The 26,880-nt window shown below is 34.5% G+C and overlaps 1 protein-coding gene across 7 annotated transcripts; it reads right to left on the reverse strand.

The window, feature by feature from the left end:
* Positions 1-5,406: 5,406 nt before the first annotated feature.
* Nudt12 (nudix hydrolase 12) lies at positions 5,407-19,764 on the reverse strand. Of its 7 annotated transcripts, XM_015484107.2 has the most exons (8): positions 19,624-19,742; positions 18,987-19,080; positions 16,837-17,048; positions 15,600-16,189; positions 12,660-12,827; positions 10,941-11,054; positions 8,643-8,842; positions 5,407-7,456 (listed from the first exon to the last, which is right to left on the reverse strand). In XM_015484107.2, the coding sequence occupies exons 2-8, from the start codon at positions 19,056-19,058 to the stop codon at positions 7,346-7,348; spliced, it is 1,467 nt and encodes a 488-aa protein (XP_015339593.1). In that variant the 5' UTR covers positions 19,059-19,080; positions 19,624-19,742; the 3' UTR covers positions 5,407-7,345. The 7 variants fall into 7 exon arrangements, with proteins under 7 accessions (XP_015339593.1, XP_015339612.1, XP_015339619.1 ...); XM_015484126.2 differs by lacking the exon at positions 18,987-19,080 and having other exon boundaries at positions 19,624-19,764; XM_015484133.2 differs by lacking the exon at positions 18,987-19,080 and having other exon boundaries at positions 16,837-17,044.
* Between the last annotated feature and the right edge of the window lie 7,116 nt (positions 19,765-26,880).

The following is a 26,880-nucleotide window of genomic DNA, read 5'->3' on the forward strand; positions in this document are numbered from 1 at the left end:
AGTATGGAGATTCCTGGGAAAGCTGGGAATGGAACCACCATTTGACCCAGCTATTGCCCTTCTTGGACTATTTCCTGAAGACCTTAAAAGAGCGTACTACAGGGATACTGCTACATCGATGTTCATAGCAGCACAATTCACAATTGCTAGACTGTGGAACCAACCCAGATGCCCTTCAATAGATGAATGGATAAAAAAAATGTGGCATTTATACACCATGGAGTACTACGCAGCACTAAAAATTGACAAAATCATAGAATTTGCAGGGAAATGGATGGCACTAGAGCAGATCATGCTTAGTGAAGCTAGCCAATCCCTAAAAAACAAATACCAAATGTCTTCTTTGATATAATGAAAGCATCTAAGAACAGAGCAGGGAGGAAGAGCAGGAAGAAAAGATTAACATTAAACAGATACATGAGGTGGGATGGAAAGGGAGAGAAAGGGAAATTGCATGGTAATGGAGGGAGACCCTCATTGTTATACAAAATTACATATAAGAGGTTGTGAGGGGAATGGGAAAATAAACAAGGAGAGAAATGAATTACAGTGGATGGGGTAGTGAGAGAAGATGGGAGGGGAGGGAGGGGGGATAGCAGAGGATAGTAAAGGTAGCAGAATACAACAGTTACTAATAGGGCATTATGTAAAAATGTGGATGTGTAACCGATGTGATTCTGCAATCTGTATTTGGGGTAAAATTGGGAGTTCATAACCAACTTGAATCTATTGTATGAAATATGATATGTCAATAGCTTTATAATGTTTTGAACAACCAATAAAAAAAATAAATTAAAAAAAAATAAATAAAATAACCTGGTGGTAATTGTCAGTAGATAGTAAGATGTAGCTAGAAGAGGTGGGTCATTAGGGGTGTGCCTTTGGGGTTTATATTTTGTCCCTGGTGAGCAGAACTCTCTCTGCTTCCTGATTGCTAGGTTTTGTGCTTTCCTCTTCCATACTTTTCTTCCATGAGGTTCTGCCTAACCTTGGATCCAGAACAATGAAGTTGATCCTCTATGGACTAAGACCTCTGAAATTGAGTGTCAAATAAAATTTTCCTCCACTAAAATTGTTCTTGTCTGGTCCTTTGACCATAGTGTCAATAAAACTGACTAAAAGAGGTATATTTATACATGCACATAGAGTAATTTTGCCAAATTAATTTTACATTTCCTCATATTTCCTGTCTTTCCTTCTTCCCTGGTGCTTTCATTTCTACTTTTTAAAGGAATCTTTGTACTGCTTTCCAGAGTGACTGTACTAATTTGCAGATTCACAGGCAATGTATGAGTGTACCTTTTCTTCCATATCCTTACCAGTATCTATTATTATTTATATTCTTGATGATTACCATTTTTTACTTTAATGAGATAAAATCTCAATGTAGTTTTTATTTGCATTTGCTTAATTGCTAAAGATGTTGAACACTTTCATATATTTGTTGACCACTTGTATTTCTTCTTTTGAGAAATATGTTTAGTTTGTTTGTCCATTTACTAATATGTGTGTGTGTGTGTGTGTGTGTGTGTGTGTGTGTGTGTGTATGAAGCTTTTAAAATTCTTTATGTATTTTGGATATTAATCCCCTGTCAAAAGAGCAGCTGGCAAAGATTTTCTCTCTTTCTATAAGTTCTCTCTTCATACTCTGATGATTTTCCTTGCTGTGAAGAAGATTTTAAACTTAATTCCATCTTGCTTGTTGATTCTTCACTTTATTTCTTGAAATTTAGGGGTCTTGTTAAGGAATTTGGGGCCTGCACCAATATTGTGGAGTGTTAGCTTCCTGTTTTCTTCTACTAGTCACAGAGTTTCTGGTTTGATTCCTACCATTGATCAACTTTGGTATGACTTTTGTACATGGTGAAAGAGAGTGATCTAGCTTCATTCTTCTACTTCTGGATATTTGGTTTTCCAACCACAGTAAAAACACTCTCTTTCCTCCAACATATATTTTTGATCCTTTTGTTAAATATTAACTAACTGTAACTATGTGGGTTTGTCTCTGTGTCTTCTATTCTGTTGTATTGATCTACTTTGATGACAATACCATGCTATTTATTTTAGAGACAGGGTCTCACTGAGTTGTTCAGTGCTTGCTTTTGCTGAACTGGCTATAAATTTAGGATGCTCCTGCCTCAGCCTCCCAAACTACTGGGATTATAGGTCTGAGCCACTCCACCTGGCTTGTGAGGCTAATTTTAAAAACTATGGATTTCTTAATGTGGTGGAAGAAATTTCTAGGCAGCATAGCATTCAGGCATTGGCATGAATATTGCTGGCGGCTTTTAGCCAAATTTATTGTGATAATCAGGAGTAGAAAGCAGAGCAGAAAGATTTGGAAAGCACGGACTTGAAAGGCCAGAGTAAAAGTAGGGTAAGGAAGTTTCAGTTGTTAAAGACAGTACTGCTACTAAAGAAATGCTAAAGACTTTGCACAGAGACAATAAGAACGATGGCTCCAGGGCATCTCAGGCACTGGCAGGACTTCACCCATCTCAGGCTCAAGGGTATAAAAGTAAAAGTTCTTTTAAGAAGAGGATGCTGGGGAACCCTGTTTGCATAGGGAAACAGGAGGCTGTTTCACCAAGTGCAGCTGCCCAGGTGTTCAGAGGCTGCTACAGCCATGTTTCCAGGAGGCTTGGCTACTCCTTGAAATGGTAGCAGACTTCAGCATCAACCACATGGTGCTAGTTCTGCAAGAATGCAGGATGCTGGAGTTAGGAGATAACAGAGGCTTCCATCAAGATTTCAAAGGAAGGTCTGGGAGGCCAGGCAAAATACAGCAGGCAGCCCCTGAGAGGATGATGCACAAAATATGAGAAGCCAAAGTAGCAGTGGAGACCCCTGAGAATAAGAGATGATAATAATGTTGAATTTCTTCCAAGAAAAGCTGCAGGAATCAAGCAGAAACAGCCAAGAGAGAGGCCATGAGGACTACAATCAGCAAGGCCATAGGATAGAGCTATAGAAGTCCTTTGAGAGAAATTCATAATGTTCCAGATGCTGAATATGGAGCTACAGAACTTTGCCCAGCTGGATTTTGGTCTTGCTTTTGCCCCATCCCTTTTTCCATTTTTGTGTCTCCAATTTTGTGAATGGAAATGTTTACTCAGTACCATTATATGTTGGATAATTGTAAATTGCTTTTAATTTTACAGGAGCTCACAAATGCAAGATTGTGTAGTTCTGCAGGAGAATGCCCAACCCCAATCTGCTTGAGGTGCTAGGCTCAAGGTCACCCTCCACTCAGGGAAGAAAACAAACAACAATAAATACAATAAAAACTCACAACATAAAATCAAATCAGATATAGGAATACAGTAACAATCAATTTAAAAACTATAAGAACTATATTAATGATAGCTGTAGAAAAGAAAGGGGTAAAAATATAATAAATTAAAAAAAGTTAAAAATAAAGAATAAAATTACTTTTATAAAAGGGGAAAATGATAAAATAGAGAGAAAAACATACTATTACAGTATAATATAAAAATTAGAACTAAGGAAAAATAATGAAAAATAACACAATAATAGATGATAGAATCAATGGAGTAAATAGAAAAAGAATGAAAGGTAAAAGAAGTGTCGAAAATTTCTCCTGAGATGTTCAGTTTGGAGACACTTCTTTCCAAGCACGCATACACTAGTTCCAGAAGCCCTTTGGTCTGCATGCTCAGGGGTGGGTTAATCTCTAGCCACAGCAAGCCTTTCTCTCTGGCCTAGCTTTGGCATTATGTGGTCATGCCAGGCTCATGCTAGACAGATCAATATTAAGGATAACAGATTTTAGTCTGGACACTGGAACACAATATCTGATCTATATCAAGACCTTGTTAGGTATGTTAGCTGTGCTGGGCAGGCCTATTTTCAACTCTGTGGACTTGAGTCTATGCACTTGGGAGCATGGTCAACATCCAAGCAGAAGAAAGCCTTTCTAATTTTTGGCATTATAAGTGTGGCATAGTGAAGCCAGAATTAGGCAGATAGGCAAGGGTCAGATCCAGAGAATGGAAGGATTGAAATGTTAATTCCTTCTGAGCCCTTCCTCCACCCTTATCAAGAACCTGCCCCCGGTCCAACCTGTTGCTAAGGTAACCAGTCCCAGGAATTGCCCCTCCCTATAGGGAATTGTAAGTTGTTAATTAATGTGTCCTGGGCTGCTCCAACCAGCCCTTTCCCTGTCCATATGCTTCTCACCTTTTGTCCATCCCACAGAGCATCTCCTGGGCCTAGTCATCTACTCAGGAAGGAGAGAGATAAGAGGAAGAGACAGGAAAACAAAGAAAGGATAGGACATATAAAAAGGCAAAACACCATCGCTTATTGGGATACTATGACCCCCTTCTCCTTCCTGGGAGAAGTCTATGTTACCCCTTTTCAAATAAACCCTGCTTTATATGTGTGCCTTGGCGAGCTTTTCTAATATTATACTTCAATATGAGAGGAAGCAGAATTCGTCACTGGTAACCCATATTATCAATAGGACAGGCATATATTCAGCCTCACAGACTTCAGCATGTGCAAGGGAGGCATGGCAAATATCCAAGCCATATTATACATTCATGATGCCTCAGTGCATGTGTGGTGGGACAGTCAAAAACTGGGTTCTGCCCAAGCAGGGAGGCACACAAGCCAGAACATTTTGCTACCCTCATCCTAATGCTCTAACTTAGGTCCTTGCCACACCACCTGAGACTGGTCTTGCTCCAGTGGGGAGTATACACAAAAACTCCAAATTGTAATGTTTCCAAGTTTTCTGCTTCCCAGAACAGCCTGGTTCCTAACAATAGGAACCCTCTCAAGGTGACTTCTGGTTATAGCAATGAGAATTTGCTATGTATTAACTTTCTCCTCCGGAGCGAGCTAGCAAATCCCCAAATTTAAAGCTTGCAGAAACCATGGATTTCGCCTGCAATTAAGAAGGCTGTAGCTAATACTGGGTCTAAATGCACTTCCACCTATCCTATGCTTGTGATGCCGACTTGCACTGTACTATTCTGTTTCCTTTCTAATTCTTCACACTGTTTAGATTTCCCATCACTCCTCTATTGGTCCTTAGACTTTTCCCTCCATTTCTCTCCTTGGTTCTTATCCCTCAGAGTCACACAAAGGGAATTTTTATTCCCCTATGTTCTTTTTTTCTCCCCTGCCCTACTTTTTTTTTTTTTCCTTTTCAGTGCTGGGGAGCTTGGGATAAAACCCAGGACCTCACACATGCTAGGCAAATGCTTTACCATAGTGCTATATCCCTGGCCTTCATATCAAAATTTTACATCTTCCAAATATGAAAAAGTTTTAATAAGAATTTTGTACCTTTGCTTGTCAACACATCAATTCTAAATGGGATAAAATCTTAAATTTGGATTTTTCCATGTGGCAAAACATATTAAAATTATACATCACTCAAAACAGAAAATAAATATTTTAATGTACTGTTACATTCATTTCCATTAGAATATATTTATGGAACTTACACCATACCATTTCTAATTGGCTATTCTTTCTATTTACATGTTGTTTTTTACCTCTCAGAGGTTAGCAATTTAGGAATAATTATTAAAATAATAATTTACTTACATATTGGTTTTCTCCAAGTGCAGGATTAAATATCAGATACTAAATTTATAACCACATTTGTCAACACTTTATATTTTACCTTCTTATACTAACATTAGGAGGAAATCCTTGGTTTTACAATGTAATGTTAGAATGTGCAAGTATTAAAAGTTCATTAGAGTAAAACTGAACCTCAAGTCATTATGTCATAATAACCAAGGCACATCATTTTACATAGTTTTGTAACTGCAACATTATTATATACATAAATGTCCTATGTAAGTCTTAATTTGGCTTATGATATCAATTAGCTAAAAAATTATTCATTAGCAAAATAAAGCTTTGAGAAAGTTATCTTATTTAAGTTAAATACATTTTAGTACTGTATGTAAAGTTTTAATATTTGGTAAGGAAAATTTATTCTTATCATCCCTTCTTTTAATTTATTCTACATACATTTTTGGTAATAGCTTCTATTTCCTATTACAGGGAGAATCTTGCCCTGGGTTATACAGTACAGTGGGTTATAATTATTTATGTAACTTTTATCAATTAATTAAACTTAACTTTCATGATATCCTTTCATTTATCTATAAAATAAGGGCAATGAAATACATATATTACCTCTAAGATCTCTTCCAATTCTAAAATACAATAGTAAAGAGCCAAATTATATAAATTTGTACATTTATAAAAATGTACCTCTTAAAATGATTTCAAAATAGCCTTGTAAAATATGAATTTCTATTTTGCAAAACTGTCAACCACAATTTACTTTCTTACTCAGTTCTAAAATATACTTACTTTATCAAGTCTCCTTAGAATATGTTGAAATAATGTCAAAACCAAGAAGTTGTATTTGAGCATTATAAACATTGTTGGTAATGATTATATAATTTTTTGGTTAACACAGATACAGCCCTCATTATGAAATGAAATAAAGTCAGTGTTTTTAACTGAATATGTAACTATACCTGGAATTTATTAAATATCTTACCTTTGAGGACAATTCTTTTTAAATATGTTTAATTTCAGTGAAAAAGCAAAGAATTTTGATTAAGAACAACTTTGGGTATAAATAATATATAAACAGGTGTATTTTAACTTTAGGTTTAAGGAAGGGTCCTAGACAATGGTATGTTCTCTTGTTAGCTCTCCTTCCATTAAGTATGGTATCCTAAATCACCTGTAGAGTTATTTATCAAAAAATTCTTAACACTGTTCAAATTAGACTAGAAGCAACACTATAATAGCACCACTGCTAGAACAAGAGAACCAGAAGGAAAGAATAAGTGGAACTGCAATGAGAAAATGAGGGAAAATCAGATACTGGTAACTTAAAGGACCTTTACAATAATGAAAAGACTGAAAAATCAATGCAGGCTCAAAATTCACTAAGATTATTTTGTTTCAGTTTTCAAATAAGGAATTTTAATGAGCAATCTAATGCTTATAAGAGGCACTATAATTCAGGCTTACTCACATTTCTATATAACATAATTTTTCTTATTAGAAATACGGTTTTGTGAGAAAAAAATTGTGAAGCAAACTACCCGAAAATTCAAAGGTTGACCCAAATGTAACACAATCCTGAGGCAATGTTGTAATTTATAAAAATATGATTTCTGTGGTTAACTATGGAAAGAACACTTTGAAATATTTTGAAAGCCCAATATGGCATTTCATGTTATTACATTCCAAAAAGCATTGAGTATTTCTAATCTCACATAAGGAGTAAGTGGCATTAGAAATTAAATAACACTCAAACAAAGAATATTTCTTTGATTTAGAGATTGGGATTCATTCCAATCCAGTGTTTGATTAGTTGATGTGCAATAGCTCGGCTTGGTGGCACAAAGAATGCCTGTTGCTTCCCTTTGGTCAGAACATCCACAACCTAAAATAAAGCACAATAAAATGCATTAGGATTTTAACACTGTAGCAGTTAAATACTATTTCCATGTTTATATAATGCAACCAAAATGTGATGAGTTTTGTAGTGACAAAAACAGTAGAATGTGACACCTATTCTCAACATGCACAATTTAGTATGCGTGTTGAGAATAGATGTCACATTCTACTATATTAAAATTTAGTATAGCATTTTTAATTGCTTCACTGAATAGTTTTTCAATTTATAATGTTCCAGAAAGGCACAGTTCCTTATGAAAATGAAGTTATGAAAAAACAACTTGTGCTTCATACTTAATTTCAAAATAAAGTCAACCTTTGGGACTGTTTCCCTTCCCTTTTCTAAAGTTTCAAAACAATAAGCCATTCTCTACCTTTTGGGGTTAAGTATAAAATAAAATTAATTTTATGTGGACAAAATTAGAAAGCATTTCAGGTCTACTATTGCAGAATGCTCATTTGCTTATTTGTTTCTTTTCTTTTTTAATATTTTTTTAGTTGTTGATAGACCTTTATTTTATTTATTTATTTATATGTGGTGTTGAGAATCGAACCCAATTGCCTCACACATGCCAAGCAAGTGCACTACTGCTGAGCCACAACCCAGTCCTCCATTTGTTTCTTATACAAATGCTTTGCTATATGCAAAACACAGAAAAGTAACATCTTTCATTATAGTATTAGCGATGCTTTAAAAAGATTTTGGAAGTGTATATTTGTTATATACAGTTATATCCTTTTTGTCCTTCAGTATATTTCAAAATAGTTTTCAAAAGCTTTAAGCATTTTTACTGATATTTTTTGAGGCCTACTTATTTTATGCTATGAACTAAAATTAAAATATCTGAGAATATATTCTTGTTTCTTATCTCTGAGCTAATGTTTATGTACATTAAGTCCAGTGAAAGGTGTTATCATTAATTAGAAGGAATCATATCTGAAATTTGAAATGACATGGAATCATCATTACTAGAAAAATCACACAGAGTAAGTTAAAATAGGATACATTAGTGAAATGTATCCTATATGCAATTATCAATTAGATTGTAATCCATGCATAACAAGAAAGTGTAGATCCATTTAGCTTGTTGAAAATATGCTTCTTTGCTGCATGCCCAACCAATACTGTCAGGGAACAATCAATAGGGGGAGGAAATTAAATTGAACTTTACCTGTTCTCTAGTGAACCAGCGGGCATCCTCTATTTCATTCTTGTCAACTTTAATTTCTGTAGACACTGCCACAGCTAAACAACCAATCATTAAGGAAGATGGCATTGGCCATGGTTGACAAGAGACATACTGAACATGGCCAACTTTGACTCCACTTTCCTCTTCTACTTCTCTCCGAACAGCATCTTCTATTGTTTCCCCTAATCAAATGGAGCAAAAGAACAAGTTGCTGATGAACATGCTCTGGACATTTTGTGCTCCAAATGGTGCAAACATTTGAAATGCACTTTGAGGAAAAACCCAATTGAAAGATTGCTAATATTAGACTGGAAGTGCAAAATTAAAAAAAAACAAAACAACTCCTTTATTTTTAAAAGTATATGCCCACGTATAGACTATCAAACTGTCAATAAAAACTTTACATTTGTTGTCAGTTACATTTTACAAATAATAATTATAAAGTCTAAACCTATACATCACCTACTGTTAGCTAAGCATTATGCAAACATATTATCTCATTTATAGATTATCACCAAATAGTTCCAAATTATCTTTTATGACTTTTACAAATAGTTCTTTCTTTATTAAAATCTTAAAACTTTAAAAAAAGTTGTCAAACAATTACTGCAGAGAACTTTTTTCATCTCATTATACAAAAGATAAAATTCAATATTTTGTTGACTTGACTATCATAAAATAAAATGATGCCTATAAATGTCCTTTATATTTCTGGAATTTATTGAAATTGAGAAGTATAACAGGAAAAAAAAGCTTTTATTAATTTATTTAAAATTTATCTGTAAGTTTAGAAGTTTTTTGTTATATATAGTAGTATTTAGCTTTCTATTTCAATACATGAATAAATCTACACAAAATTTACAAACATTTATCAAAAGAAAATACAGTTTTGGAGTAATACAAGATATCTGTAATATCATAACCATCAGAATTTAACACATAATACATATTTAAAGACTACTAAAATCAATAAGGAAAAAGGATAAGCAACCAAAAAAATAGGCTATAAAAATCTAAAATGAAAAAAATGGATGTATATGCATATTTGAAAAAAAATGCTGCATTAGCAGAGAAACAGAAATGCAAACAATGGCATACTATTTCATACCCTTGAAAATGAAAATCCTAACTTGGTGAAGATGTGGAATAATGGAACATTTCATTTGCTAATGGTGGGAGTATAAATTGGCAGCAATCCTTGGAGAGTAACTTGACAAAGTCTAGAAAAGGTTAAGATGCCATGTATAGCTAGCAATTCTGCTCCATGTATATATTCTATGTAACTCTTACAAGTATGCATTAGAAGTATAAAAAAATTCATTGCAGTCTTGTTCATAATAGTAAGAACCTTGAAATTCACAGCAGAAAGGATGAGTAAATGGTGGCATATTCATATAAATATATATATAGAATGCTACCCAGCAGTTAAAAATTGACCTAATATTAGTGGAAGTATAGTGATTAGGAGCAAAGACTCAGAAGTCAAACTGCTTTGGTTTGAATACTTTTCCTATCACTTACTAGTGATCTGCCTTATTGCTCTCATCTGTAAAATTGCTAGATTAGTACCTACTTTATAAAGATCATATGATTTAATAAACATAAAGCCTCCAGAACAGAGTCTGGTATTACATACTATTATAGTTTGATTTACCATTATTCTTTAGCTGTGTAGATTAATATCAAAAGTTGTGAATAGACATTGATTAATTAATTTATTAACTTAATTCCAAAAATCCTTACTGAGCTCCTAGGATATGTGAAGCATCTGCCTTAATGGTCTGAGATATAGAAAAGAATAAAATAAAGTTCCTATTCTTATGGAATTGACATTCTAGTAAGAGCAGAAAATAAATAAGTAAATATACACATATATTAGGTAATGTAAAGTGCTGTAGGGAAAAATCAAGTAGGATGTTATGGTATTATGAATGTAGGGTATGGGGCCACACTAATACATTAGGGGCAATCACGTAGAGCTTCTCTGCAAAGGTGACAGTTAAGTATAGTACTGAAGGGAGGTGTAAACCATCTAGATAACTTGGCCAAGATCTATATAAAATAGAAAATCTGTGTTTTTAATAAACAAAATTATAATATTAGCAAAAATATGAAATTTATTTCATTTAAATTATATCATTAAAATAATTAAAATATTAAAAAATATACCAGTTTTATAACATGATAATTTGTTAGAGATTATATCTTAAATGCCATCTAAAATTTATTTGGAAATTAAAAATTAAATGAAATTATAAAAATTATTCAGAAGAGGCTTACCAGGTTCAATAAATCCAGCAAGACAAGTAAACATGCCTGGGGGAAATCTTTTCTGCCTGCCTAAAAGACATTTGGTCCCATCTGGATGAATAACTTGCATGATTACTACTGGATCTGTTAAAAAAAAAATAAAAATATATCAGATACATGAAGGACAGGAAAAAATAATTTAGATTCATTGTGTAAAGTTACTATTTGGCAGGATAACATATATCTTACAGAAACAAGACTCATCATAATTATAAGACTGTTTTTTTCTGCTTTGACGTGGCTGATCAGAGTTTCTTAGAGAAATTTTATAGAATACTGTCAGTATGCTAAAGGAAGATCATTTTTGTCCTCCTTCCCCCAATCTTAGTAACATTTATTTTGTACTTAGGGTAGTCTAGGAATATTATTATTATTATCATTATTATTATTATTATTACTATATATTTTGTAGTTGTAGTTGGACATTTATTTACTTATTTTTATGCGGTGCTTAGGAACCCAGTGCCTTGCACATGCTAGACAAGCACTCTACTGCTGAGCCACAACCCCAGCCCCAGGAATATTATTTTTTAATGAGAAAGAGTAGGTAATACATAGATGGGCATGGGGAAAAATTCAAATCTTACAAATTAATACAGTAAATTTCCCTCTACTTTGCATCCTAATCCTTTACAAATGTTTTTGAAAGCTAATGTGGCTGTATAATTAGGTTTAAATTATTTTTTAAAAAAGTAAATAATAGTTCCTCTCTCTAGAAGTCATTGATCTTTACTAGATGATGACTGAGAACAAGGAATTAAATTTAAAAGGCTCTTGAGCAACAAAAACAGATGTCACTAAGCCATGCGTTTTACTCCCTGGAGACTTCCTCAAGTGTTGCTGAATCTATTTTTCTAGGTTTTCTTTTTTGGGGGGCTGACCAGAGATTAAATTCGGGGGTACTTGGCCACTGAGCCACATCTTCAGCCTTATTTTGTACTTTATTTAGAGACAGGGTCTCAGTCAATTGCTTAGTGCCTGAGGTTGCTAAGGATGGCTTTGAACTGGCAATCCTCCTATCTCAGCCTCTTTAGCTGCTGGGATTACAGGCATACACCACTGTGCCTGGCACTATCTACTCGGTTCTCATGGTTTTAAAGGACTAGGTTATCAGATTTCCAAACCTACAGATACAAAATAGTAATTAGAAGGAAAGAAGGTACAATGGACACTAGAATGAGATGCTAACTCCTGGCTATACTGCTTTGGTAAGGCCTCAAACAGGCACTGAATTTTTTTTTTTTTTTTTCCTCTCTCCATAAAGGAGTCAGACTGGCTGACTTTTGAAATCATGAATTTCACATCAAATTCAAAATGATTAACAAAATTAAATGATTAATTATGTATCATGTCTTAATACTGAAAATTATGAAAGTGCTTAACCATTGAGCCACATCCCCGGCCCTTTTTATATTTTTATATAGGGACAGGGTCTTGTTGCTCAGGGCCTCATTAAATTGCTGAGGCTGGCTCTGAATTTGCAATCCTCCTGTCTCAGCCTCCTGAGCCACTGGGACTACAAGTGCGTGCTGAAGCGCCTGGCTAATATTTATATCCTTAATGGTTAAATCGAGCATATTTTAATAAACAGGTAAATCTTTTAGCACCTCAAAGAACTTGTTTTTCCAGAATGCCTAATTCTCCATGACTCCAGGTGGTTGAAATTTCACTATAAAACAAAAGGCTTACCAACTCTTGGATATGATGTATTATGAACGCCTTGAAGACTAGGACAGTCTTCTTTTAAACATACTCTCTTGTAGCCACCTTCTTCAATTTTAGTTGCACTTCCACAAGTTGGGCAGAACTTGTATCGACTGTGCCAGGCAAGGACAGACCTTGCTTGAGCTACAACCCCTTTCAAAAAGAAGCACCAAAAAAATGTAATCAATAAAAAATTGTAAACACACACACACACACACACACAACATTAATATATAGGTACAGTTTGTTTTTCCACATTATTTTATATGTATTATAGTTGAACATGATGGTGGGATTTGTTGTTACATATCTGTATATGCACACAATATAACAATATATTTATTTGGCCAATATTATTCTAGGTATAATGTTTTAAGCTATAATAAGCATAATTTTCTGAATATCCATGGGATATTCAGAAACAGTTTTAGTATTTTTTATTATGTTAGTATTTTTTCTGTTAATAGTTGTTTGGTATTTGTTTTTATGTTATGTTAGTATGTTTTTTGTTAATAGTTTTTGTTTCTATGATGTATATTTTCTTTTGAAGTAAAAGATTTAACTTTCCAGATAACAAAAGAAAATTGCATTTAACTTTCAACAACAGCAACAAAACTACAAAGAAAGTTCCTAATGTCAGCTTGAATTATAAAGGAGATATTAGTAGAAACCTATCTTCTCTACTCTCCTTCTTGGTGACTAAGTTAATGCTGGTCCATGACATGGTGGAACACATCCTATTTTCAACTGGAGACTCCTTATAGTATAAAACACATTATATTCACAACATTTGTGGTTAATGTTGTTTAAAGTATGTACACTTTGGCTATAACCTTTACACTGGGCACATCAAAAAGAATTAACATGGCCTGACTCAAACTATTACAATCGAGGCAATAAAACTAGAAACTACATTTCAAATGATTGATGAATTTCCTTTTTAAAATACCCTTAGTTTTTGGAAAAGGGAACACAAAGAAGTAACTGTGTTATACAGCAAGTTAGTAAGGTCCTGAGATTCCTTACTTGTAAAATAATAAAAAAAAAAGCAATTAGGTTATTTATAATTTTGAACTTAAAATTATACACATAGAAAAAAATTATACATATAGCTTCAAATAAGAGTTTTTTTCCCCTTTCTCTTTTTTAAAGTCAACCTTTTCAGTTTTAGATAGAGAATAAAACATACCACACTAGCCTTTAAGGAAGTATCCAAGCAGTCTCTAGAAGGTCTACCATATCATGTAAGGGAAGGTGAATATTAATAATTGATCCCTTTCTAACCTTTTATTAAATCTTTAGTATATCATAATTTGATTTCTGTTCCTTCCACCCAACTGATATTCCTCTGGTCAAATTCAACAATAGCTTCATAATATCAAAATCAAAGACATTTTAAAACAAATTGTCTTCATTTTACTCAAATTCTCATCAGGATTCAACATATTTGAGCTCACCCTTCTTGAAATATTCTTTCTTGGTTTCTAGGAGCATATTCTCTTGGTTTCTTCCTACCTTATAGCCACACTGGCTCTATCTCCTTTGATGACTCTTCTGCTTAAACCTGACCTCTAAATTTAGGGGGATTTAGGTATAATTCTGAAGCTTTTTTTCTTCCTTGATCTCAATCAGTAATCTCAGTAATTTCTTTGGACTTAAATATCATCTCTGTGTTGACAACTATCAAATACGCCTCTCCAGTACAGCCCTCTCTTCTGAGTTTCAGATTCCAATATCCTTCTCTAAAATTTAACATACATAAAAGTAAACTCTTGATTTATTTCCTCCAAGTCTGTCCTACCTTCCTTGCTCTACCTATCACCCATTATTATTAATCCATTTTGCTGTCGTGTATAACTAATTAGAATTAAAAAAAAGGAAAAAAAAAGCAGTGGCATTACTATATATCAAATTACTCCAGTTTCCTAGTAGTCATTCATGTTCTTTTTCTTATTATATACTCCATACTCAATCCATCAGCAAGTAGCACTGATCTTATTTCCAAAATACGTATCTTAAATGTAGCTTCTTTTCTACACCTCTACTGTTAGCTCTTCCTTCCTTGGTTCCTTGCTCTTCCTTTCTTTTTTAGTACTGAGGACTGAACCCAGGGGTACTGTATCACTGAACTATTTATCCCCAATCCTTTTAATTTTTTTGAGACAGGGTCTATTTTGAGTTGTGCAGAATTGTCTTCAAACTGTGATCTTCCGGTCTCAGCCTCCCAAGCTGCTACTATTAGCACTTTAATCTGTGCCCGAGTCAAGGGCACTTATAATAGTCTCAATCTACAGATAAAGCTATCAGTCCTACCTTCAGAATATCTCAAACACTCCCTTTCTCTCCATCTCTACTGCCACCATCTAATCTAAGCCATTGGTCAGACGTGTTTGTTATATTGCAAGCAATCTGTTATCTGGGCAATACTTAAAACAGGACTCCTAACTTCCACAGTTTAGCTATGTATCTACAATTCATGCTCTACAAACAAACTAGTATGAGGTTTTTCTTTAAAAAAAAAAAAAAAAACACATAAAACGTCAGGTTACAACATTTAAATGGCAATTAGAATAAAATACTACTTCTTATCATGTCATAAAAAATCCCCAGCGACAGAAAATAATACAAAAGAAAAACAGTTGAGAACTCTGCCATCATGTTCAGTGCATAGCAGGGGCTGAAGAATTAAACACTGAAGAATGAGAAGCAACCATCAGGCATTAAGGTTAATTCGGAGGAAATATAACCAAGTGGTCTAGAGGGAAAACTTTGGAAGTTTCTAATGAAGATAGCTTAGTTTCACGCTTACTAGAAAAAATGTGCCTCCTGGAAATTGCAGATACAATTTAACTCCATCTGGTAATAACCTGGTTTTTCTAAAAAACAGATTATTACCAATGCAAGCAAGCAGTATTCATTTCTTACCAGCTTCTTTTTCTTTCAACTGTAGGAGAGCTGGCATTGGAGGATGAAGAAAATAACAATTTTCATGTCTTTGCTTAAACTCTTCAGCAGCAATAGGGTCTATACCTAGAGCAAACCAGGCAATCAATCCATCTTCCTCTTCTTTTGGGACTTCTCCATCATAATTTCGTAGCTTTTTTTTCATTTCAAGTTCTACACCAAGGAAAATCAAGGTGATCTTCTCAGGCTGAGTCAAGTAATCCTTTATATCTGTATGGTTCAGCTGACAAAGTCTTACTTCTGGCTGTTGAAAACTTTCTTTATTGCCACCTAGAGTAACCAAGGGACTTAAATCTGAGAAAAGGATATAAACTGTGGCAGGATGGCTTTCTTTAGCTAGCAGCCAGTCAGAATTATTTCTTTTTTCACTTTTCCGGTCCAGTAGTGTTCTGCTAAAATAATTTTCACACTCTTCTGCTTCATTGGTTAGAAACCAAGGCTTTTTCCCACCTTTAGCATTAGCTAATAAGTTGGCTATATGTTTATAACCCCAAAATATAGCAATATCTAGTGCAGTTTGTCTTGATTTATTGACAGTTGATCTGTCACACCTACAAATGAAAAAAAAAATTGGAGAGGAAAAATAAAATAGAAAGTAAACATTTTTCTTGTAATTATTTCAATAAAATATTTCCAAATACACATTATAGCCTATCTTTAAGGATTTTATAGATTATTTCTTTCTTTTGGTATGCAGTTTTTTATTAGTAATGTTAAAAGAATCACTTAATAATTATAAGTAATGAAATAGTGAAGATAGTGGACATTTACAATTTCTGGATAATTACTTATAAAAAAGCATTAGTTTTATGTTCAATAAGGATACCAATATTCTAAAGTCATTGGTAGTCATAACGAGATTTGCATTTTTATTTGTGAAAAAAAGATTATGCATAAATTTGCTTTACTATTAAGAAGGAAGGAATTTATTTCAATAGTAAAAGTTACAGCTGGGGATGTTTTCTCAGAGGACGAAGGCTTGCTTGGCACATAAGAAGTGTGGTTTAATTCCCAGAACCAGGAAAAAAAAGAGGTTAACAGTTTTTAGTTAGAAATTATGCTCTATTCTTGAATAACAAACTGGTCAATGCATTATTTACTAGCCCAGTAACATAAGTTCAGCTACAAGAAAAGGAAATACGTAACATAGAAATTAAATCACAAGTCCTTTCAGGGGGTAGAACCTAAAAATGTTTACCCTTTCTCAAGCAGAAATTGAACAACATCTGGGTGACCATTCCTTGCAGCATACATTAAAGCAGTCCAGCCATTTTCAGAAGTTTCATTGAGTAGAGATGGAGAATGACTGAGTATTCCTGTTAACTTGGCAATATCTCCTTCAGCAGCTGAACTGAGAAATTCGGAAATTATTTCCTGTTTTGGACTTCTTTTTATAGAAGACATTTCTTCCTTAAAAATAAGGAAAATAGGGGAAAATATCATTTGCAATTGGTTTTTGTAGTGATGTAGGAACATTATCTGAGTGCTAATGTTAGAATAATGTAATAGTTTTCAAAGCAATATATTCTTCAAAAGGTAATCAGTAGTCAACTGTCCTTACAGTACACAATTCAAAATTGTTATCAGTGAGAACTGTAATTCAATCCATATGTCCACAGGAAGGTATATAAAATAATGTACGAAGAGTTTTAGTAATACAAGAGACTTGGGAGAGGGGGCCAGTAACCTCACAAACAAGAGAAGGTATCTGAGGCAGATCAGAGAGTTCATTACAGTGAGGGGACAAGAAAGACAGAATAAAAGCAGACAAAAATAAAAAGAGGTTTTTAGCAGATGACAAATAGTAGTGTCTGATTCTATGGTATCAGATATAAGTCTTTGCCCTCAAAGAAATTATGATCCTATAATTGTTCAAAAGCATTCTACATTTCACATATAAGCAATTTACTGCTTTACCTTACATGATTAATTTTGCAATCCATTTGATAATGACTTTGTTCATGCTATGACGTAGGCTAGATTAAGGTATTTTGTATTTGAATAGATAATTTATATAAATCATTACTATTATTTTGTTGTTAATTTTTCCCAGTATTAAGGGCTTAACCCAGGGGCACTTTACCACTAGGTTACATCTGCTGCCTTTTTTATTTTTTGAGATAGGGTCTAAGTTGCTGAGGCTGGCCTTGAACTTCTGATCACCTTGTCTCAGCCTCCCAAGTAGCTAGGACTACAGGAGTGCACCAATGTGCTTAGCATCTGATAACTATTCTTGAAATTACCATCTATGTCTAATTGCACTGCAGTATTATCTTTGTCACAAATTAGATGACCACAAATTTTTGAATCTATTATTGGACACAAGTTCTGTTAGTCACTCTGGTATTCTTGAATCCCTGAATTTTTTCAAATCATCAACTTTGCTTTTTCTTTCTGATGTTTCAAAGGAGGGCAAAAAAAGAGGATTTGCCCCATACTTCTTAATAAATGCTATCTAATCATGAATTACATGTGGTGGGACACATACCAAGATATTTTGTGTGTAAAATGGTTCATGTTTCAATTGTCTATCAAATTCTCAAAGCATTTTTTAAGACATATTTTTTCTATGAAATGCTATTAAAAGATTTGGAACTATATGAAGCAATCAGGCACTTAGGAAAAAAAGAATAAAAGGTTATATATAACACATAACTTTTGAAAGCTGTTGTCTCTTAGATTCTCAGACATCAGTCTAGCTGATCAATTCTGTAGTGCAGTATGAAAAAGTTTAGGAAAAAATGAGCTAAAGGTGAACTTTCTTATTTTGTAACTGTATAAATCAGTTAAAACTGCTCACAGGAATGGAAACAAACTAATTATTTAAAATTAATGATATCAGAAAGCAATTTTTAAATTTCTTTTGTTTTACCCTAGATTTACCCTCCAATACTTTCAATTGAAGTTTCCAAATGTGTTTAAAAGTATTATGAATAACAAAAGCTATAACTTTTCAACATTTTATTTTTGAGCACTGCTGAACAGACTCCTGTGTGGTCTCTATTCCAAATTGTCTTAAATTTATTTTCCATATATATATATATTTTTTCAGTTTCTTCAGTGAGGATTGGTTTTATTTCACTGTCTCCTGGTTCTAAGGTCATGGTCACTCCCTTATCCTCCTCACAGGCCACCAAGGGATTGCAAAATTGACCTCCAAAAATATAGTGTCATTCACTATCTCTAATGCAATGCTTATGCATACAGTATTCGCTGGAAAGAGAAAGTGAAAAAAATATACCCTGCTCCCCTTAACTTTCTCAACAGAAAAGTCATCTCGAAATAGTACCATTTCTCATTCCGGAGAAGCACAGAAAATCTGACATCCAGCTCTACTGCTTGATTTACCTTTTCATTTCTTATTGACACGTCCTGTAGAAGGTAAGGATTTAAAGGCAGGATAAAGTGCTGCCCTTGCATTCCAAGAAGAGCATGAACTATTCTGGGAGGTCATTTAAAAGAATCTTAGATTTAAATGGACTTACATTTTAATGAAACAAACATCCACGTTTACTAATGTGTAACCCGGGTCCCAAGGTCATATGGCTCCAGTGGGACAGAGCAAGACCTCATAGATGGCTCTATTACTGAGGTCCCCAACCATTATTTAACGAATTCCATTCCCTGGGCACTCAAGACAGCCAATTAACCAATTAGGCAAAACCCCAGCACGGCCTCTCCAAACGGAGATGGTTTATTTTCTTGCCATTACTGTGAGATTCCGTCTTAAATGTGAAATCACATCCAAAGTAGCGTTACTTTTACCCCATCTCAAAACTTGGGCTGGAAGCTCCATCAGCCACTGGGCCGTCTGCACCCCCCGCCTGGTTCCGGGCCCCGCAGCAGCCCGGGCCGGGGCTCTCGCGCAGGCGCCCGCCAACCCAGCGCAAGGTGCGCCACACGACCGAGCTGGGGACCCGGGGAACTGGTCACCGCCTCCAGAGGGGATCCTGGGGTCGACTAACTCGCCGCTGCTGCTACTAACCCACGGGTGACCTGAGTAGTGGCAATCAGGATACAGTAGAAGGACTAGGAAAATCCAGCTCTCACTTTCCCCAGCGCCGGAGGCAACCTTCCCGACTTCCGGCGGAGGCCGGTGTGCTCGCGCGGCTTGGCGGGAGTTGTAGTTTAAAGGTCACTGCCGTGAGCTCAGTATCGGGGGCGGGGCTCGGGATTGGAGGCGTGAGCGAACCCGGCTGAAGGACTCCCCAGGTTGTCGGTCCTCTGTTACTGAGGTGTGGAGCGCCCAGAACGGGCTACCTGAGGACTGTAGGTCTGTAGAAACGGTTTTATTTTCCAGTATTTCCCAGCCAGCCCCCCAACATTCCCTCAGCCAGTACAGATCAATGCATTTGAGTTTTCAAAGCATTCTGCGTGTTATCTAAACCTGGAATATTGGCCGAACCAAGTTACTTAGGTCTTGGCTGCTGTAAAATCTCAGTTCACCTCACGTGGAAAATGGTACGGTGTTCTAATGTCTACCGCATTCAGTAGCCTTCTAAAACGTATGTATCAAACTCACACAGTACCTACCTCCTTGGCTTGTAAGGTTTAACTAGAATATTGCATGTAAAGCTTTTCGGAAAATAACAAGTATAGAACCGGCACCCACATTACAATTATTGTTGCTGTTATTTATGTATTTCATTTTCTGTGCTTTCATTGCTGCCGAACTACAAAATTTTTGTTAGTTTGAGATTACAAGCTAGGTACTCCCAAACCAGTGGTTGTTCTTTGGCAATCAGCCACAGCCATAGGGGTCTTTTAAGATTGTCATTGCTTCCTATCCGGATTTTACCCCGTGGAAGCTCCTTCCCAAAGGAAAGCCGCACATACCCGCTGATAGGTTGTTTTCCTAACTGTTCTGTCCTTTCTCTGAGTAGTAATCTTTAATGATTTCAGTGATCAAATAGGAGATCAGAAATACTACTTAGTTATCTCACTGGAATACCCAATTTTGTATTCAATGTATTAGATAAATTACATAATGAACCCTCATGAATTAATAACCTAGCATCAACAATTATTAATATACAGTTCTTGCAGCCCTTTGGATTCTTTTGAAACAAATTCCAGACACTTTATTATTTCATTGATAAATACTTAAGGATAAACTTCTTGGAATTATTAATATGTATCTAAAGAATAATCACTTTAGAATATAATTATAGTATCATAAATAAAACTTAAATTTTTAACAAAAATTCTGTCATATGAATGATATTCAATATAACATTTACAATTATGTCATAAATTTTGTTTCCTGTTGTTTTATTCAAATCAGGACCGAAAGTAGGTCTCCACATTATATGTTATGTTTTTAAGATGTAGAATCCTTTCATTCCCACCCCCAGCTTATTTGTTGAATTAACATTGAATTATAGCATTTCCCATTTTCTGAAATTTTTAGGTTGTATTCCTATAGTGTCCTTTCTCCCTGTATTTCTTATAAGCCAGTAATTAAATTTACAGAATTCTTTAGATTTTGGCTTATTTCTTATTGCCTTACATTAATAGGTGTGCAATGTATGGTTGTGATTTTTTTTGTTCTGCTGTAATTTATCATTGGTTTCATATGTTGTCAGCCTGATAAAGTTTATGATAAACATCCAAAATTTTCTGTCAGCTTTTGAGCCAATGGTTTTAATAGCCACTGATGACTATTTCAATAGGTGTTGCAAAATGGTGATGTTCTAAGTAATTTGATCATTCACTCTACACTTAGGAAACAAAAATAGTTTATAATAAACAACTTTTTTCTCATTAAGTATATGTATAGTTGGGAGGTAGGATAAGTAAGTAATTTTCTCCTTTGTTTTCTGAATAGTTCCCTAATATCCTTCAAGTTTGGAAGTTTATTTATGAACTCATGGTTGTTAATATTTTATGTATTTAGGTCATTGAAGATATTATTGTTTAAAAATATTCTTATAACATTTATTATTTTGATATGCAGATTATTTAACCAGTGGAACTTCCTCAAGTGGACCCAGAGTTCTTTCAACCAAACACCTAGAGTGTTTGATAATTTACTTCCTTTCTGCAATGACAAAATGCATAAACTCATCTTGTAGATATTCTGTTCCAGGCCTAGTGTCAGCCATTCCTCTATGATTTTTGGTTCCTTTGGGTGAGAAATGGTATTTGGATACCATCCTGTGTATTGGGGTGCTTATTGCTGATGGATTATTGTGTACTTCTCTGCATGTAACCCTTGCCTAAGCAAATTGAACAGATACAGATCCTTTCCAATAGGCGTTTACATTCTAAGGGCAGTAATGGTGCCAACATAAGTATTAATGAAATATTGTGTTACTTTATTATTTTGTCATTTAGAAACTTAAAAGCTTTAACTTAAAAGTTGAAATTCTTTAGCTTGAGATACTGTCCTTAAATAGATCCAACACATATTTTTAGGCATATTTTTAAAAGAATTTCTTATAAACAGTCTCTGATATGGTCAAACTGACCTGTACATTGACTTGGAACATCTCATGCTTTCCTGGATTGCTGCTTATGCTTATGCTACTTTTCCTAACTTAGGTGCTTTCCTTTATTCAAATCCTACTGACTTCTCAAAGCCCAGCTCAAGTACCTTTTCCGTTAGATTATCTAGATCATTTCTGTTTATTGTGTTATCAGTTTCCCACCAATATTTCATTGCTCTTACCATCTTAATAGATGCTGCCCATTTTTCCAACTGCTATACCTGTAATTTTTCTTTCTTTTTTTGACTTGAGGGCTTTTCCTTGTCACCAGATCACACTTCTCTTCTGCTCAGCTGATCAACAAAATCAGATAATTAATATTGCTTGAGAGAAATCCTTACTAATGACTGACATGATGTGAATTGGTATATAAATAACTCAGTCTTTTTCACCTTCTCTCTCAAAGGAACATGTTCTACACTGTTTTTTGATTTCCCTGGTGTGATTAGATTCTCGTCATCTACAGTACATTAATAACCCAACTCTCTTTTGGCTGTATCCTATTGCCTGTTTCCCTACCATTCCTCCCCTTCCTTATTCCTCTACCTTTGTTTCCTCCTATATGACCAATTATGTGTAAATCCTTGTCTCAGGATCTGCTTCTGGGGGACATAAACTAAGATAAGGATTTTTTCCCTCTTTTCAATTCATAACCATCATTATGCAGTAGTTAGCCTCCCCTGCATGTCTTGGGAGAATCATTAACCATCATTAAGTAAATAAGTCCCTATTATCAGTCATTCTGGAACATATTATATTCTGTTGCCTTTATAAGAACAGTGTAATTGCAAATCAATGCATGAAATTTGGATTGATTGCCCTTGAAACGAATAATTTGTAGTTCAAACCTGAAAGCAACTTTTTCTTTTTTTTTTTCCCTCTGCCCATAGAATCACTTCACAAAATGGCTTGTCCTTCACTATTACCACCCTCTAAAGACCACATGGACTTCTGGAAATTTACTTGGAACCTTTTTTGAGTGTACTGCAAATGAATGTTGATATAACATATAGATTACGTCATATACGTCAACTGTATTCTACAAATTTAGTGAAAATACATCTGGTCATTTTTCTGCCAATCAGATGGAAATCTGACTTTATGAGCAATATATTAATAAATAAAAATTTATGTAGGTAATTTTATTTTGTATTAAACTTATGGATCTGGAGATGTGCCTTACTCTTTCCATACTTACTAACGCTTCTAGTAATTTTGCCTTTTTCTTTTGATAGGCTATAATTTATTTCAATATAGAGAGCCTGATTTTTAAAAACCTTATATAATAATAGTTTATTTCCTTCCACATATAAGGCACCTGATAAAAGTTGGTGGAGGATAATGATGCCATATCTGGGAACTGTGCTTAAAATGTATACCATTTAGAGTTGAATTCAATAAAAGTGAGGGTATCTTGAACTAACTCTCTCTCTCTCTCTCTCTCTCTCTCTCTCTCTCTCTCTCTCCATATATATATATATATATATAGTCTTTGATATGAGATAGTTTCAAATGTAACTATAGATAGAGGAGTTTCTAGGTTACATAAAATATATACACATTTTGCATTCTCAATACACCAAATTGTTTCTAGTCTTAGGACTTTTGTTCCACTTATTTCCTCCTTTTGAAATATTCTTCCCCTAGATGGATGTGATAATATACTCCTATAATCCCAGAAACGTGGGATGCTGAGGAATGAGGATCTCAAGTTTCAAGCCAGCTTAGGCAACCTAGTTTGGCAGGCTCAAAAATAAAGGATGGGGATGTAGCTCAGAAGTAGAGTGCCCTAGGTTCAATCTTCAATAATGGAAAACAACGAGAGCAGCAACAACAACAATGGAAGCATAGAAATATGCTTCCCCCAAATTTTCTAATTATAGGCTTCTTCTTGCCATTCATATGACAGCTCATCAGTTATCTCTTTAGGGAGTTTCCTGATCACAGTAGCTCTTCTACTGATATATTCTTATTTTTGGCATTCTTGTTTTTGTATTTATTGGTTTTGATCTTTATTTATTGTGTTTTTCTATTAGAATGCAAACTGATCGATAATAAGATTCTTATTTTTCTTGTTTATTGCTGTTTCTAGAAGACCTAGATTTGGCATATCACAAATATATGGTGAATATTTGCTAATTTTGAACAAATGGTTGTTTTCATATTAAGTCAAATATATTTTTTGACATTGCTACCATATCTTGAATAACATTAAGCAGGAAGTCATCTAACTTTCTGTGGTTAAGTTTATGGAATTTAGGTAGGGAAGTAAATTTGGTTGCTCTCCTCAAGGAACTCCTTCTCTAATGAATTAAAATAGGCGATAAACAATACTTGTATTATAGTAAAGATGAAATGGAGAGCCCATTGGGAGCATAATGGATAAAGTGCTTATCCATGTCTTTTTCTTTTTTCTTGACTCTTCTGGGAAGAGCATATTGTTCATGTTCCTTGCAGCCGGACATGGCCCTGTGACTGTTTCTAGCCAAAATACTATGAACAGAAGTGACTGTGTTTTGGCTAATGCACTTCAGGATAGTATATAGCCCTCCAGATAGCTCTTACCCCATTCTGGTGATCTGGAAGCACATGTTAAGATAAAAGCACAGGGGATAGGACTGGCATTCACCCTTGGGAGCACACTGACATGGAAAGCTGCCAGATCTTCAGTGGACTATGAATGAGCAAAAATTCACCTTTGTGCTGTAAACCATTGCGATTTTAGGGTCAAGTTTCTGACTCAGTTTATTCTGAATGATACAGAAAACGATGAGAAGAGGACCTTTGAACTGAGTTTTGAAGGACCAGGAACAATGATAGGACAAAATCTGCTTGTCAGAGGCTCTTCCTTTCTTGGCTTGAACCAGGTCCCTTAAAATAGGGACAAACTTAGAGATGGTAGGTTAATATTTCAGATGCTAAGGAAGATAGTGCGATAGTCTACTAAGTTTCAGAAATTTCAGAAACACATCATAAAATGCTGACATTCAAGAACCTTAGTAAGCTGAGTGCTGATGTATCTTTATAAATAGCCCCCAACTTCTCTGTTTTAAGGCCTGTTGTATTTACTATTTTTGCAATTACATCTCCCCTAACTGAAAATGATAGTATGTAATAGCAGTTGGCAGAGATGACCAAAATAAAACATTTTGCCTTTTGTGATATGTACATTCGGAAATGCCTTTAATCTTTAAATGCACTCATTTATGATTTTTATGGGTACAAAGCCAGTTTTGTTGACTTTAATGATGATTTCATCTAATGATTTTCAAAAACAATTTCTAGAGTTTTTTTATTCTTGGAAGTACATGGAAATGACTATTTTTCATGCAATCATCAATTTGCTTTATGTATTTAGCTCCTAAATAGTAGTTTATTCTTATTTACAAATCATTCCTTCCTTTTTTCTGTATAAGTTGTGTTTTATGAAACAACAACCATGGAGAGGGAGTCAATCTGATCATAGGCAGAATTAACATTGCTTGGAAGAGCAGCATTCTTTTTGTATACTCAAGTTAATTAATGCAGTAATTTAATCATTGAGATGCTGTTCACATTTCATGTTTAAGTCACTTAAACTTGATATTTTTTCTTTTTTAGAATGTCTAGGTTGATGAGCATTTAAATGGATTTGTAGCATTTAAAAATGTCCTCAAAACTGATTGCAGCATGACATCTATCAGATTCTGTATTCAGTTTTAGTTTAGTTATTTTGAAGCTTTCAGATGAAAAAAAATCCAAATTTAATATTCTGCAACAGGTTTTTCCATCACCATGCCAAAGCCCAGAGGAGTGCGATATATTTTTTGAGTTTTAGTCTTCTATTTTTTCCTTAGGTTATTTTTGACCCTAGATACTTTTTCCTTTAAATTTGACGGAGCTGTGATCATGGCTCTGACCTCTAGCCTTGAAAGAAGGCGAGTTATGCCTCTCAGGAGCGATGCCTCAGGCACTTTGCAAGTCGGCTGGCAGGGATTATTTCCCAGGCTGTGAAGCAATGACCTTCTATAGAGAGTGAATGTCTGCAGTGCACGTAAATTCCTTCAGCCATGATTGAGAGCTTTAGGTTTGTTACCTGCTCTATGAATCAGAGTCCATTCTTTCTCTATGGAGAATGGGTAATTTAATGCTATATTTAAAGCCACATGTTATGTGCTCACATGTCAGTTAATTTACTGTTGGAGGTGAATGTATTCTGTTTTTGAGCCTGATTTAAGGTTAGTTCAGAAGTAAATCTGAAAATTTGGAATAAAAAACTAGCATGACTTAACTGTGATTAGAGGGCACCTTACCTGTTATTTCTAAACAAAGTGCCCTGTCAGTATTCTTTTAGTATTCTTTCAGCCATCCCAACTTGTCTAGTTTTAGTATCCCAGAGAGGATTTCTCTTGCCTCCTCAGCTATCATTACAACAATAATATGTTGCTGATTGCTATGATATTTTTGGAATACATTAAAAAGAGGAATGAAATTTAGAATGATTAATAAATACTTTTGAATCTGTAGGATGGCATTTTGGTTTTATTCTCTGAACAGAACTGTCAGTCTGAATTCAGTGAATTTCTAGAGTTTTGAAAGAATTATAAGAATATTTTTCTTTTTTTCTGAGAATATAGTTATTCCAGAAAAAGCACTTATACATTTTTAAGATCTAAAAGGATGTATTTTTAAGATAAAAAATATTTTCCGTATTATGTGGTGACTTCTTATGTGTTAAGAATGCCTTATATATTTTAAGTTCTTGTGAAAAATCC

The sequence above is a fragment of the Marmota marmota genome, unplaced genomic scaffold (genome assembly GCF_001458135.2).
Source record: "Marmota marmota marmota unplaced genomic scaffold, marMar, whole genome shotgun sequence".
NCBI classification, from domain to species: Eukaryota; Metazoa; Chordata; class Mammalia; order Rodentia; family Sciuridae; genus Marmota; species Marmota marmota.